This window comes from Phyllobates terribilis, unplaced genomic scaffold (assembly GCF_046119375.1).
Source record: "Phyllobates terribilis strain yellow unplaced genomic scaffold, ASM4611937v1 Scaffold_9__5_contigs__length_417890890, whole genome shotgun sequence".
Lineage (NCBI taxonomy): Eukaryota > Metazoa > Chordata > Amphibia > Anura > Dendrobatidae > Phyllobates > Phyllobates terribilis.
In genome coordinates, this window is record NW_027362769.1 from 103,870,665 (window position 1) to 103,884,184 (window position 13,520).

A 13,520-nucleotide genomic window follows, 5' to 3' on the forward strand; every position below is an offset into this window, starting at 1 on the left:
CCGTCACATGACTCTGACGTCAGCGCAGGTCCTACAACTCACTGCAAGTGCCGGGAACCAAGCGGGAGCGCTGCGCGGGCCGACAGAAGGTAAGAATACATTTATTTTTTATTTTATTCTTTTTTTACAGCTTTTTTAATGGTACCTGGGTGTGGATGAGACTCTCCATCCGCATATTAGAACGCGCCAATAGCGCAAGTACAGATGCAGTCTTGCGGAATTGGCGCGTTCTAATGCAAGTCAATGGCGGCGAAATCACCGCGTTTCCGCAAAATTAATTGACATGCTGCGGATTTTTGACCGCAGCGTTCACGCTGCGGAAAAATCCGCATCATGGGCACAGCACATGCGGATTTCCATTGGGGAACATTGCTTCCCTTCTACCATGCGTTTTTCATGCGTTTCCGCGGCGTTTACGCAACTGCAGAAACGCCGCGGAAACGCATGAAATACGCATCGTGTGAACTCAGCCTCAATGTCACTTGCTTAACCCAGCAGGAAGTACGGCGGCGTCTAAAAATCACTAAAGTTGACAAATCCCCGGGCCCGGATGGGATACACCCGCGAGTACTGCAGGAATTAAGTAACGTCATAGATAGACCATTATTTTTAATCTTTAAAGATTCCATAATAACAGGGACTGTACCACAGGACAAGCGTATAGCAAATGTGGTGCCAATATTCAAAAAGGGGACAAAAAACAAAATTATAGGCCAGTAAGCTTAACCTCTACTGTGGGTAGAATCCTGGAGGGTTTCCTAAGAGATGCTATACTAGAGTATCTGAAGAAGAATAACCTCATGACCCAATATCAACATGGGTTTACGAGGGACCGTTCCTGTCAAACTAATCTGATCAGTTTTTATGAGGAGGCAAGTTCTGGACTGGACCAAGGAAATGCAGTGGATGTTGTGTATATGGACTTTTCAAAAGCTTTTGATACGGTTCCACACACAAGGTTGATACATAAAATGAGAACAATGGGGATAGGGGAAAATATATTTATGTGGGTTAAGAACTGGCTCAGTGATAGGAAACAAAGGGTGGTTATTAATGGAAAACACTCAGACTGGGTCTCAGTTAACAGTGGGGTACCACAGGGGTCAGCATTGGGCCCCCTTCTTTTTAACATATTTATTAATGACCTTGTAGGGGGCATACAGAGTAGTATTTCAATATTTGCAGATGACACTAAACTCTGCAGGGTAATCAATACAGAGGAGGACAATTTTATATTACAGGAGGATCTATGTAAACTAGAAGCTTGGGCTAATAAATGGCAAATGAGCTTTAATGGGGATAAATGTAAGGTAATGCACTTGGGCAGAGGAAATAAAATGTATAATTATATGCTTAATTGTAAATCACTGGGCAAAACTGTCACTGAAAAAGACCTGGGTGTATTGGTGGATGACAAGGTCACGTTTGGTAGCCAGTGTCAGGCAGCTGCTGCAAAGGCAAATAAAATAATGGATGCATTAAAAGAGGCATAGATGCTCAGGAGGAGAACATAATTTTACCTCTATACAAGTCACTAGTGCGACCACACTTAGAATACTGTGTACAGTTCTGGTCTCCGGTGTATAAGAAAGACATAGCTGAACTAGAGCGGGTGCAGAGAAGAGCGACCAAGGTTATTAGAGGACTGGGGGGTCTGCAATACCAAGACAGGTTATTACACTTGGGGTTATTTACTGTGGAAAAAAGAAGGCTTAGGGGTGATCTTATTACTATGTACAAGTATATGAGGGGACAGTACAAAGACCTTTCTACTGATCTTTTTACTCTGAGGCCTGAGACGGGGACAAGGGGGCATCTTCTACGTCTGGAGGAAAGAAGGTTTAGGGTATGTGCACACGATGCAGAAATGAAGCAGAAAATTTCTGCATCATTTCTGCATCTCCCTGGCAGAAAAAACGCATGCAGATTGTGCATGCGTTTTTCCTGCAGAATACATGCGGATCCACATGCAGATTCACATGCGTTTCCGCATGCAGATTCACAAGCGCTTGACAAGCATCACCTGGAAAGTGCTTGATAACTAGGTCACACTATATAAATCCATGCAAACAGCATGGATTTATACAGTGTGAACCGAGAGAGTGTATATACTTACCTCCGATGGCCCGCGCTGTCCTGCTCAATCTGTTCTCCCTCGCCGGCAACTTTGAATTGAAAGACCTGCCGACGTCAGCGTCACGTGACCCGTCACATGACTCTGACGGCACCGCAGGTCCTACAACTCACTGCAAGTGCCGGGAACCAAGCGGGAGCGCTGCGCGGGCCGACAGAAGGTAAGAATACATTTATTTTTTATTTTATTCTTCTTTTTACAGCTTTTTTAATGGTACCTGGGTGTGGATGAGACTCTCCTCTCCTCCACACCCGGGTACCATCCGCACATTAGAACGCACCAATTACGCAAGTACAAATGCTGTCTTGCGGAATTGGCGCGTTCTAATGCAAGTCAATGGCGGCGAAATTGCCGCGTTTCCGCAAAATTAATTGACATGCTGCGGATTTTTGACCGCAGCGTTAACGCTGCGGAAAAATCCGCATCATGGGCACAGCACATGCGGATTTCCATTGGGGAACATTGCTTCCCTTCTACCATGCGTTTTTCATGCGTTTCCGCGGCGTTTACGCAACTGAAAAAACGCCGCGGAAACGCATGAAATACGCATCGTGTGAACACAGCCTTAATCATAATCACAGACGCGGATTCTTTACTGTAAGAGCAGTGAGACTATGGAACTCTCTGCCGCATGATGTTGTAATGAGTGATTCACTACTAAAATTTAAGAAGGGCATGGATGCCTTTCTTAAAAAGTATAATATTACAGGTTATAAATACTAGATTCCTTGATAGGGCGTCGATCCAGGGAACTAGTCTGATTGTTGTATGGAGTCAGGAAGGAATTATTTTCCCCAATGTGGAGCTTGGTGTTTGCCACATGGTTTTTTTTTGCCTTCCTCTGGATCAACATGTTAGGCTATGGGTTGAACTAGATGGACTTAGTCTTCCTTCAACCTTAAAAACTATGTTACTATGTTACTATGTATAAGTCTCATTATGGCATTCTCCACAAGGAAAAACTTTACTCCTTAGACTAAAATACCATCACACCCTGAAAATAGGGGGCATAGATAAACTGGCATGGGAGAGGAACTGCCACCATTAACTAAAGGGCAACATTTTCAGAATTTTATGCTGTTATCTCAGCACTATTTTTTTTTGAGTCTTTATATTTGTGTTGCTATTTCAACATTTTTGGAAATAAAGTCCCCATATGGGTTCAGTCACCGCACAATCATCATTCACATGAAGAATGCCTTTCGTCTGCCATCATTCTCTGCCGCTCTCCTCGGAAAAGCACAGGTGAAAACTCTGGAACATTATATGTACCTTATCCAAACATGCCTCCCCGGAATTACTGACTGCTATGGAAATCAGGGCAGCAAACAAAGCTGGTGACAATGGTACACGTAGATTTTATTTTTACTGTAGAAACGGCAAAGAAAAACACTGACTGCAAATCAGAGAATAAACCTAAAAGCCTTACGAAAAAAAGCTCTACTGCTCCTAATGGTGGAAGCGATGGGGGAAAAATCTACAGACCAAAAGTGAATTCTTAAAGCTTTTTTCCTTGGACTTTTGACCCTTTTTGATATTGTGAAGTACGAGTACACTTCAGACGCTACGTACATTAATCTGCTCCTCCTCCAATAAAAACAATATACCGGCCGTACCTTCAGATCCCATAATGAAATGGTAAATATCTGGTCCTGTTGACATCCGAGGCCCCTGGCAGCTTTTTTCTACGATTCCTTTGGGAGTTACAACCTTTAAGTGCACAACCTGCAAAATATTAAATAAATGAGACGTGAAGTGTAAAAAAATGCAAACAAGCTTCAATATAGCAACGATGTAAATATGTAATATTGTACCAAAATATAATATACCTGCCACCTGCCGAGAAGCTGTATGACAATAACTGGGCATCCGGCACAATTCTGATGAGTTCAGCATGTATGAATGGATCTGATCCTTTCTACGGAGGGTGGGAATAAATGTACGATGATGCAGCTAACATGATTGTACCTCACTAACAGCCGAGAAATCTTATCTTTCACTCATCAATGCAAATCTATCCAATAAATGCCTTTACTGGTGTGCAATATTTTTGTCCTTAAAGGGAATGTGTTACCAAAAATCGACCTATTGTTTAAAGGGAACTTGTCATCTCGGAAAATGATATTTACCTGCAGATGTGTGTGTGTGTGGGGGGATCTACAGGTTCATAGCATTACAATGGTGGCCGGAAGTCTTACTGAAAGAGCAGCTAACAGGAGAAAATTAACTTCTTTCCTCCAGGGAGCCGCCGGCTTTCAGTCGTGGAGCGGCAAGAGTCGCCGCTAACTATAATGTGAGCTTTGGCTGTAAGAATGCCTCGACACTTTGATTGACAGATCACTCTGCAGCATATCTGTGTAGATCAAGCTGTCACAGTGTCAGGGCGTGCATACGGTAGAGTGAGCTGCGACATGACTGAAAGCCAGCAGCTAACGGGAGGAAATAAGTTCAATTTCTCCAGGTAGCTGCACTTACAGTGAGGTGGCCAGGAAGCATTGGAAGGCTATTTAATTGCAGATTAACCGTATATGTGCAGGTAAATAGTGTTTTCCATGGTGACAGGTTCCCTTTAAATCACATTTTCATGTTAAAGGGAATCTGTCAGCACAAAATGACTGTTAAAACCAAGCACAGCACTATGCAGTTGACATAGCTCTAACAAATAAATAACATTTTAGTTTCAAAATCTGTTGCTATATTTGCCAAAAATAGTTCTTTATTCAAATATTCTAATGAGATACTTGGTGCACCCTTACAGCGGCCTAGGAACTCTGTGCACCCTCCCACCTACTCCGGCCTAGGAACTCTTTGCACCCTCCCACCTACTTTTTGGCCTAGGAACTCTGTGCACCCTCCCACCTACTTTTTGGCCTAGGAACTCTGTGCACCCTCCCACCTACTTTTTGGCTTAGGAAGTCCGTGCACCCTCACACCTGCTTGCTTTCCATCTAACTATATGCCCTCATGTATCCTTGTCACTATATTTATATAAAAACAGAAATTCAGAAATCTTGAATATACACAGGCCTAATAATAGACTCGTACTTCCCATTCTTACAAACACTTTTTTCGTGGTTTATCTCATTATCAGGTAGAATTACAGCAAAAGTTAGCACCTTTCTATACAGAGGTTCACCAGAATTCAACAACAGCTGGTGTAACAGGTCACCTTCTCCCCTTTCCTTCACAATCGCCTTAGCCCAAATCAAAGCCCGCTCTTTTTAATCTTCCAGTGTAAATGCATTTTAAGTCTTAGGTCTCCCATAAAGATTAGACTAATGACGGGTTCAGCATTCCGTGCCTAATGACAAAGAAAAGGAAACTTTCAGTGGGCTTATTACCATTTTGTTGTTTCTTTTTTTTTGCTGTTTGTCCCTTTTACTTTGTCTATCTTACACCTCGTTTTGGACACCAGATTACACATTGCTTTATTTATGATCTTTGGAGGTGTAGGAGTATTTTTGACTCGACAGTGTAATGTGTATGGGAGCCCTGGACAATTTACTGTCAGGGTAAATATCAAGCTGGCAGGTCCGGTGTTAAGATACTATGAGATGAGATATGTGTGGTTGCAGTGACTTTCTCCTAGAGAACACAGGAGCGTTCGGGCGAATGAGTGCTCCTGTGTACGGGAGAGTGGGCCAAGGTGGCTGCCCGCTGTCCCATCTGTTCACCTGAAGCACATTTAATACGTATGGTGGGCCTTAGTAAAGTACACAGCATAGACATTTAATAAAATTATAAGTAAACATCGTGACCAGGGTATGAAACGCGTGGGAGCATTTCAGTCATTTATCTACAAAATGATTAACTGCAAATTCCTAGATAAACGTAAGACATGGAAGGAAAAGTTAAGACATTTTATTGGAAAGATTGCTTCCATATAGTCCTCAATCTCTGCCAATTAAAATATCTCCTCTCCCCTTGGAATCCAACCACTGATTACTCATTTTTAACCTTCTTCAAATGGGTCCCTCTTTCCAGAAAACCTCAAGATACAAGGGACTAAAATCCTCGTTACATCAAAGCCTGCACAACGCCTTCCAGAGAAGGTCTGGAGCACTGGGAAAACTTCACCTCCATTTGTGTTAAAGTCTAGAAACGTTTGGAGACGTTTCCCACTGCAAATAACCTGGTGATGTTCACAACACACAAAGACGCACACATTTTATTACAATGTTAAAAAGTCACACTAGTTATATTTACGTGAACCAGAAAATTAAAGGGGTTCTCTGCTGTAATGTTAAATCTGCCACTTGGGAGCCATGGCGGTAAACCAGTAACAACAGCTACACTCTCCCCTTCACGCCACGCTCCTGGAACCCCCGTGTTCCGTCAGACCAGAAGCAATGGCGTCACAACCACCGTTGATTTGACCACTGTTGCAGAGTACTGACCCTGCAGCCGATCAGCAACCGCAGTGGTCAGATCACTAAAGGTCGGTGACATCATTGCTTCTGGTCAGGCGGAGCTCAGCTCGGGTGACTATACCTGCGTTTTCAGTGGAAAGGAAGACACTGACAGCAATCTGTGGAAGCAGCTTAAATCCCCTGAGAACTAAAATATCAGGAGTTTACATTTAAAGTGCACATCATTCCAGCCAAAACTGTTGTGTTTGGATGATTTTAAAAAGGAATCTCAGCAGGTTTTTGCTTTGTAATCTGAAGACAGCATGAGGTAGGGGTTAAAACACAGATTTCAGAGATGCCTCTTTCATGGTTTTGTTTGCTTGCAATGATTGCTTTAGCACCAGGAGCTTATCATTGCTGGGACACAGCAGCTGTGGCTTCTGGCCGGACTCCGACCCCTCCTGTGATAGGCAGCTCACTGTCTATGGACATAGTATATACACAGCCTGGTGTGGGCGGGGTTAGATTCCTCAACTCTGCTGCATTGCTAAATCTTAAAGCTCTGATTGTGTCAGAACGGCTGCACCCAGTAATCTAAGTGATACATGGCTGGATTCAGATTCTCTTTGCCTACATTATGCTTTTCTCAGATGAGATAGCAAAACCCTGCTGACAGATTCCCTTTAATCTAATGTCGTCCTTTAGAGCTTGTTTGTGTTTAGTTTATAAGCTGCTGATTTTACAAAATGAAATTGTAGGATGAAAATCAGCAATGTAATAGCCTAGTATACAGATTTTTCAATTTATGCTGCAGATTTTCACCGCAGAGTTCAGCCTTCGAAGTGTAAACAGTGAAATGGCAGAGTCCATTACATGAATATTAAGAAGCATTAAGGACGTATTCGCTCCAGATGTATTGCTTTTAAAGTGAATCTGTCATCAGGTTTTTGCCACCAAATCCGAGAGCAGCATGGTGTAGAGATAGAGACTTCATCAAAACTGCAGCAATCAGCTCAGTAAGTGACATCACTGGAATCAGGGTCTCAGCCCCTACATCATGCTTTTCTCAGACATCAAAAATTTGGTGACAGATTCCAGTTAAGTGGGAATATGGTGATATAACCATAAAGATGGTGTCTGAAGCTGTTCAGGCTTTGTGCATGGTTTTCCCATGCGAGTGAACACTTAAAAGGGAATCTGTCAGCAGGTTTTTGCTATGTAATCTGAGGACAGCATTCTGTGCAGGTTAAAAACACAGAATTCAACAATGTGTCACTTATCAAGCTGTATGATCTTGTTTACTAAAACTGAAGGTTTTATCACCAGGTGATTATCATTGCTGTGAGTAGCTGGCAGTGCTTGCAAGTCCAACTTCGCCCCCTCCTGTGATAAACAACTCACTGTAAATAGACAATATATACACAGAGTCTGGTGGGGGCAGGTTTCTCAGCTCTGCTACATTGCCAATTCTAAAAACTCTGTGTCAAAACGGCTGCACCCAGTAAACAAGTGATACATCATTGGATTCAGGGTCTCTTTGCCTACATTATGCTGCTCTCAGATGTGGTAGCAAAAACCTGGTGACAGATTCCCTTTAAGGCCGTACACTTGGCAGAGAGCTTCTGTCTTCCCCATGAGAGAGGTGCTGCCAAACGCCTCTATCCGGGGAGAGCTAAAGGATTCAGGGTTAAAATCAAACAGACTGGATTCTTCCCCACCCAACACCATCTGTCAGTGGAGATTCAGGAGGTCCTTATACACATTAGATGGTCAGCCACTCCCAATGATATTGACCAGTTTGTCTAACTTTAATATTGCATGGTGGCCTTTAATTTGGCACAAAATGACAACTTTGGTCGCATAACATTGTGCAACTTACTTTTCGATAGAAAAACAATAAATGCAATTATAAGTCCACCTAAGGCCATGTTCACACAATAGTCTACAAAAAAGTTTTTTTTTTTCATGTGATGGTCCATTTTCACCCATTAATGTTATGTCTATCATTTTACCCATGTGTCATCCAAGTATGGAAGGAAGTGAAGGGTGTTTGCACAAAACGTCTTTTTCAGGCGAATGCCGCCTGAGAAAGCGTGGCGAAACATCCATACAAAAAAATGAACATAATGCAAATTAATGTAAAAACAAAATTGCTGTGCACATGTCCAGTCTTTCATTACCATATCATGGTACGGAAACCGTTAAGCAATTAATAAAAAAAGTAGTAAGGTCATCCTTCAGGCGGCACAAAACAGAACCGACGCACAAAAAACAGACCGCAAACGGACGCAAGGAGTCCCAGAGAATATAACATTACCGACAAGGAATAAAAAGGATGAAAAGCACTACAAAAGGACTTTTTTTTTTTTTTTTTTTTAATATATTATATATATATATATATATATATATATATATATATATATATATATATATATATATATAATATATATATACATACATACATATACATACACACAATTGCGAATAGTAGTGATCATAATTAAAAAATATATTCAGAATTTCCACCACAATGTACTAGTGTCCGCTCCAGAAACAATAGGAGCTGCGACTGTACTCAATGTGGTGATAAAAGGATTGTATTGATTTGACTCTTGCCCCTATAGGCCCAGCACGTGTGGACCAGGAATTATTTTTGTTTCATAAATTCAATCTTCACAGATCCACCGGACGCCTCTGGTGTCACAATATATTGAACCTACACACAAGAGTTTTAAAAGTCTACAACCTAAGCATTTTACCGAGCTATATTTGGGTGCTCCATTCTTAACCGCCAAGATAAAGGTAAAATGAAAAATGATAGGAAATGTGACAAAGCCCTTTGAGAGCAACGCAACTAAGTAAAGTGCTGCTGTGGTGTAATGTGTCTGACTCTACCGGTGCCCTTATGTCCTCAGATCCTGGAAACACCAATAAAATAGACTATATTGAGCACAAGTAACGGGTCCATCTGCACCAGCTTCAGCGTACCAGCTAGTATAGTGAAGCGATGCAAAGGGTTTTATATTAGTATTATTACTAAATACATCCATAGTCAAGGGATCGTGCATAACCTGTAATATGCATGAAATCTGCTTAGAAAATGCACAATTCACACGTTAGGGAATTTGTCTATCATGATCGACTGTCAATTTAATGTACGTACTGCTATTTGTAACGCCTGTCCAGCCCTTTGTGCACTGAGCAAACCAAACATGCAAGCTCGGCAGAACCAAGCATGCAAGCTCGGCAGAACCAAGCATGCAAGCTCGGCAGAACCAAGCATGCTTACTTATAAACAGGAGAGAACTTAAACATTTAAAGTGACTCAGTCATGTCCCATGACTTGGGAATCATACAGTATGTTGATAACAGGGCTGTGGAGTCGGAGTAGGTGTCGGTGTCAGTATAAAATTGACAGACTCCAACTCCTAAAATATATAATAAATTGGGTACAGTAGATCAATGCAGTTTGTGGGGAATATTTTTTTCAGAAGAATTTGGGAAAGTTATGAAATGTCCTATAAATGTCTGTCCTATTCCTGATCTAAGGGTCTAGACTTTTAGCTGAGATTAATCTGTGCTACAGTAAATTTATCACTTAAACATGAGCAATGAATGAGGGAGTCGGAGTCAGAGCCACAGAAATTGAGGAGTCGGAGTTGGAGACGGAGGTTTGGCTTTCCGACTCCACAGACCTGGGTGCTATGCAATAAAGTTTGCCTTTTAGAAGTTTGTCCTCCCTCTCTCCCTGTCTGCCTCCCTACGTCTGACGTCAGCAACCCCTCCCTTCTTCCTCATTCTGTGTAAGCCATCTTAAGAACCTCATGTCTTGCAGCTCTGGTTCACAATAGTCTTTTTTACCAACTGTAATTGTGCACAGCCACAAGAATTCAGCTTGAAAATAAACCTCCTGGAATCTTCATACATGCCTCTGCAGTCGAGTTAAGCTATCTGATGAAATCTTTCTGTGAGTACTGGTACATAGAAACAGCCATAGAAACAGAGTCTCAAGCAGCCTACACTTGCAGCTTAATTATGGAGTTAGAATAGACTGGGTCAGCTTAAACTGACAGTATAAATTAATTACGCTTAGGAGGGGATATAGCCCCTATAAAAATTGTACTTTTCTAAGAACTGCCTTCTTTCTGCAGAAAGACGGATTTTGGTAAGACCTTACCTGTAAAATCCTTTTCAGCGAAGGAAGGAAGGGAGACACAGTCATTACTAGTGGGTAGGCAGAGCCCACATAGGATAGAACACCTCAGATTAAAAAAGAGTGTTGTCCGGCCCCTCCAGCTTGGGCTCCTCCTACTCCAGCTCTCCAGTCCGTACACAAGCTAAGGAAGAGCAAATATCACCAGCGGAGCAACATAACCCCTTCTGAAGAACTTCAGAGAAAAAACAAGAGACAGGTTATGCATATAACAGAAAAAACCACACAGTCCCAGGTACTACTCACTGGACCTGACCACTGCGATGAGCTGGCAATGCTGGAACAGAGCCTTAGCGCGCCGACCTCAGCCCAGATAATCGCTATCAGAGAAGGGTCACGCTGCATCTGAAAACACAACAACACACTTCTGCCATGGGAGGGAGCTGTGTCTCCCTTCCTTCCTTCGCTGAAAAGGATTTTACAGGTAAGGTCTTACCAAAATCCGTCTTTCAGCAGCAGATGGAAGGAAGGGAGACACAGTCATTACTAGTGGGACGTCCCAAAGCAGTCCAAAAATTAAGGGTGGGAAAAAACCAACAGAGGCAGAATCCCAACAACCTAGAAAAATGCGCAACTAGCGCTAAATACAAGTTAACGATAACTTAAACTACAGCCGCCTGCAGGACCCTACGTCCTAAGGCTGCATCAGCGGAAGCACTGACGTCCACCTTATAAAACTTTGTAAAAGTGTGGACGGAGCGCCAGGTAGCCGCCCGGCAGAGTTGAGCTGCCGAGGCCCCTTGATGAAAAGCCCACGATGAACCCACAGCTCTCGTGGAGTGAGCTCGAATCTTAATTGGACAAGATTCGCCCTTGAGTCGGTAAGCCTCTAAAATGGCCGACCGAATCCATCGAGCTATAGTGTCCTTGGAAGCTCGTTGACCACGCCGACGACCTGCTGGAATCACAAACAGAGTCCGATTTCCGAAAACCTTGAGTAATAGACAAATAGAACTTCAAAGCCCGCACTAAATCCAATGAGTGCAAGGCCCGTTCCTTCACATTCCTCGGTTCCGGACAGAGCGAGGGCAACACAATATCCTGGTTAACATGAAATTGTGACACCTCCTTAGGTAGAAAGTCGCCCCGTGTGCGAAGCACCACGCGATCCGGGAGAAACTCCAGAAAAGGAGGCGAGCAAGAAAGAGCCGCCAGTTCAGAAACCCTTCTCAAAGAGGTGACTGCCACTAAAAAGGCAACCTTCCAAGAAAGCAAAGAAAGGCTAACGGAGTCCATAGGCTCAAAAGGCCCATGTTGAAGAGCCTCCAAGACCAGATTGAGCCGCCAAGGGGACACAAGCGCCTTCCGCGGCGGAAACTGACGGGTTACCCCGCGAAAAAAGGAACGAACGTCCCTACGCGAGGCGATAGCCTTCCGAAACAGCAAGGACAAAGCAGAAACCTGACCCCTCAGAGTGCTAACTGCCAAACCCTTGTCCAGGCCATACTGCAAAAAGGCCAACAAATTGGGAATGGAAAAAATCCTCGGGTTCCTTGAAGAACCCGAACACCATGAAAAGAAGGCCTCCCAAGTCTTGTGATAGATCCTAGTAGTGGCAGGACCCCTGGCAGCTCGCAGAGTGGCAATGACTTCGGCTGAAAAACCTTGACGAGTCAAGATTTCGGTCTCAAGAGCCACGCCGTCAAACGCAGAGACTTCAGGTCCGGATGACGAACGGGCCCTTGGGTTAACAGGTCCGGGCGAAGAGGGAGAGGAAGTGGAGGCGCAGCCAGAAGCGACACCAGCGTCGAGAACCACGTCCTCCTTGGCCAGTCTGGGGCTACTAACATAGCCGGGACTCTTTCCAGTCTGATCTGACGCAACACCAGAGGAAGTAAGGATATCGGCGGGAACACATAGATTAGCTCGAATTGGTCCCACGGAGCCACCAGAGCATCCACCGCCACAGCCTTCGGGTCCTTGTACCTGGACATGAACGTCGGTAACTTGGTGTTGAACCTTGATGCCATCAAATCCACTTGAGGAGTTCCCCAACGGGAGCACAGCTGTGCAAAAATTTCTGGGTGAAGACTCCATTCTCCGTGATCCACCTTCTCGCGACTGAGGAAGTCCGCCGTGATATTCTGAACTCCCGGAATGTGAATCGCAGAGATGGCTGGCACCTTGGCCTCGGCCCATACCAGGATCCGAGACACTTCCATCATGAGCCTGGAGCTCCTCGTTCCACCTTGATGGTTGATATACGCGACCGCCGTCGCGTTGTCTGTCTGCACTCGGACTGGCAGACCGTTTAAAGGGACCGTCCAGTGTTGGAGGCAAAGGAAAATCGCCCTCAATTCCAGGATGTTGATCGGCAGGACAGACTCTTCCGACGACCATACTCCCTGAATCCAGAGATCGTTCCAGACACCCCCCCAGCCTGACAGGCTGGCATCGGTGGTTATGACCGACCACCTCGGAAGGAGGAAGGACTTCCCCAGGGATAACGCTTCCGGACGTAACCACCATTCTAGAGACTCTCGCACCCTGTGGGAGATGATGACACTGCGATCCAGCGAAGCCTGTGATCGATCCCAACGGTTCAGAATGAGCATTTGGAGAGTCCTGGAATGAAATTGGGCAAACGGAAGTGCCTCCATTGACGCCACCATCAAACCCAAAAGGCGCATACACCTTCGAAGGGACATTGCTGTCGAAGACTTCATAACCTGTACATGTCGAAGAAGACTTGCTTGCTTGTCTGGAGGCAGGGACACCACTGCTCGTACAGTGTCGAAATGCATCCCCAAAAACAGGATTGACTGCGACGGTTCCAGAGACGACTTCTTCCAATTGACCAGCAACCCGAAGTCCTCCAGGAGCT

The 13,520-nt window shown here is 44.2% G+C and overlaps 1 protein-coding gene across 1 annotated transcript in view; it reads right to left on the minus strand.

Moving 5' to 3' along the window:
• AGPS (alkylglycerone phosphate synthase) overlaps positions 1-13,520 on the minus strand; it is a 205,768-nt gene that overhangs the window by 109,038 nt on the left and 83,210 nt on the right. Inside the window, exon 10 of the mRNA XM_073646879.1 lies at positions 3,751-3,859. Within this exon, the coding sequence (XP_073502980.1) occupies positions 3,751-3,859 (109 nt within the window). The remainder of the gene's footprint in view (positions 1-3,750; positions 3,860-13,520) is intronic.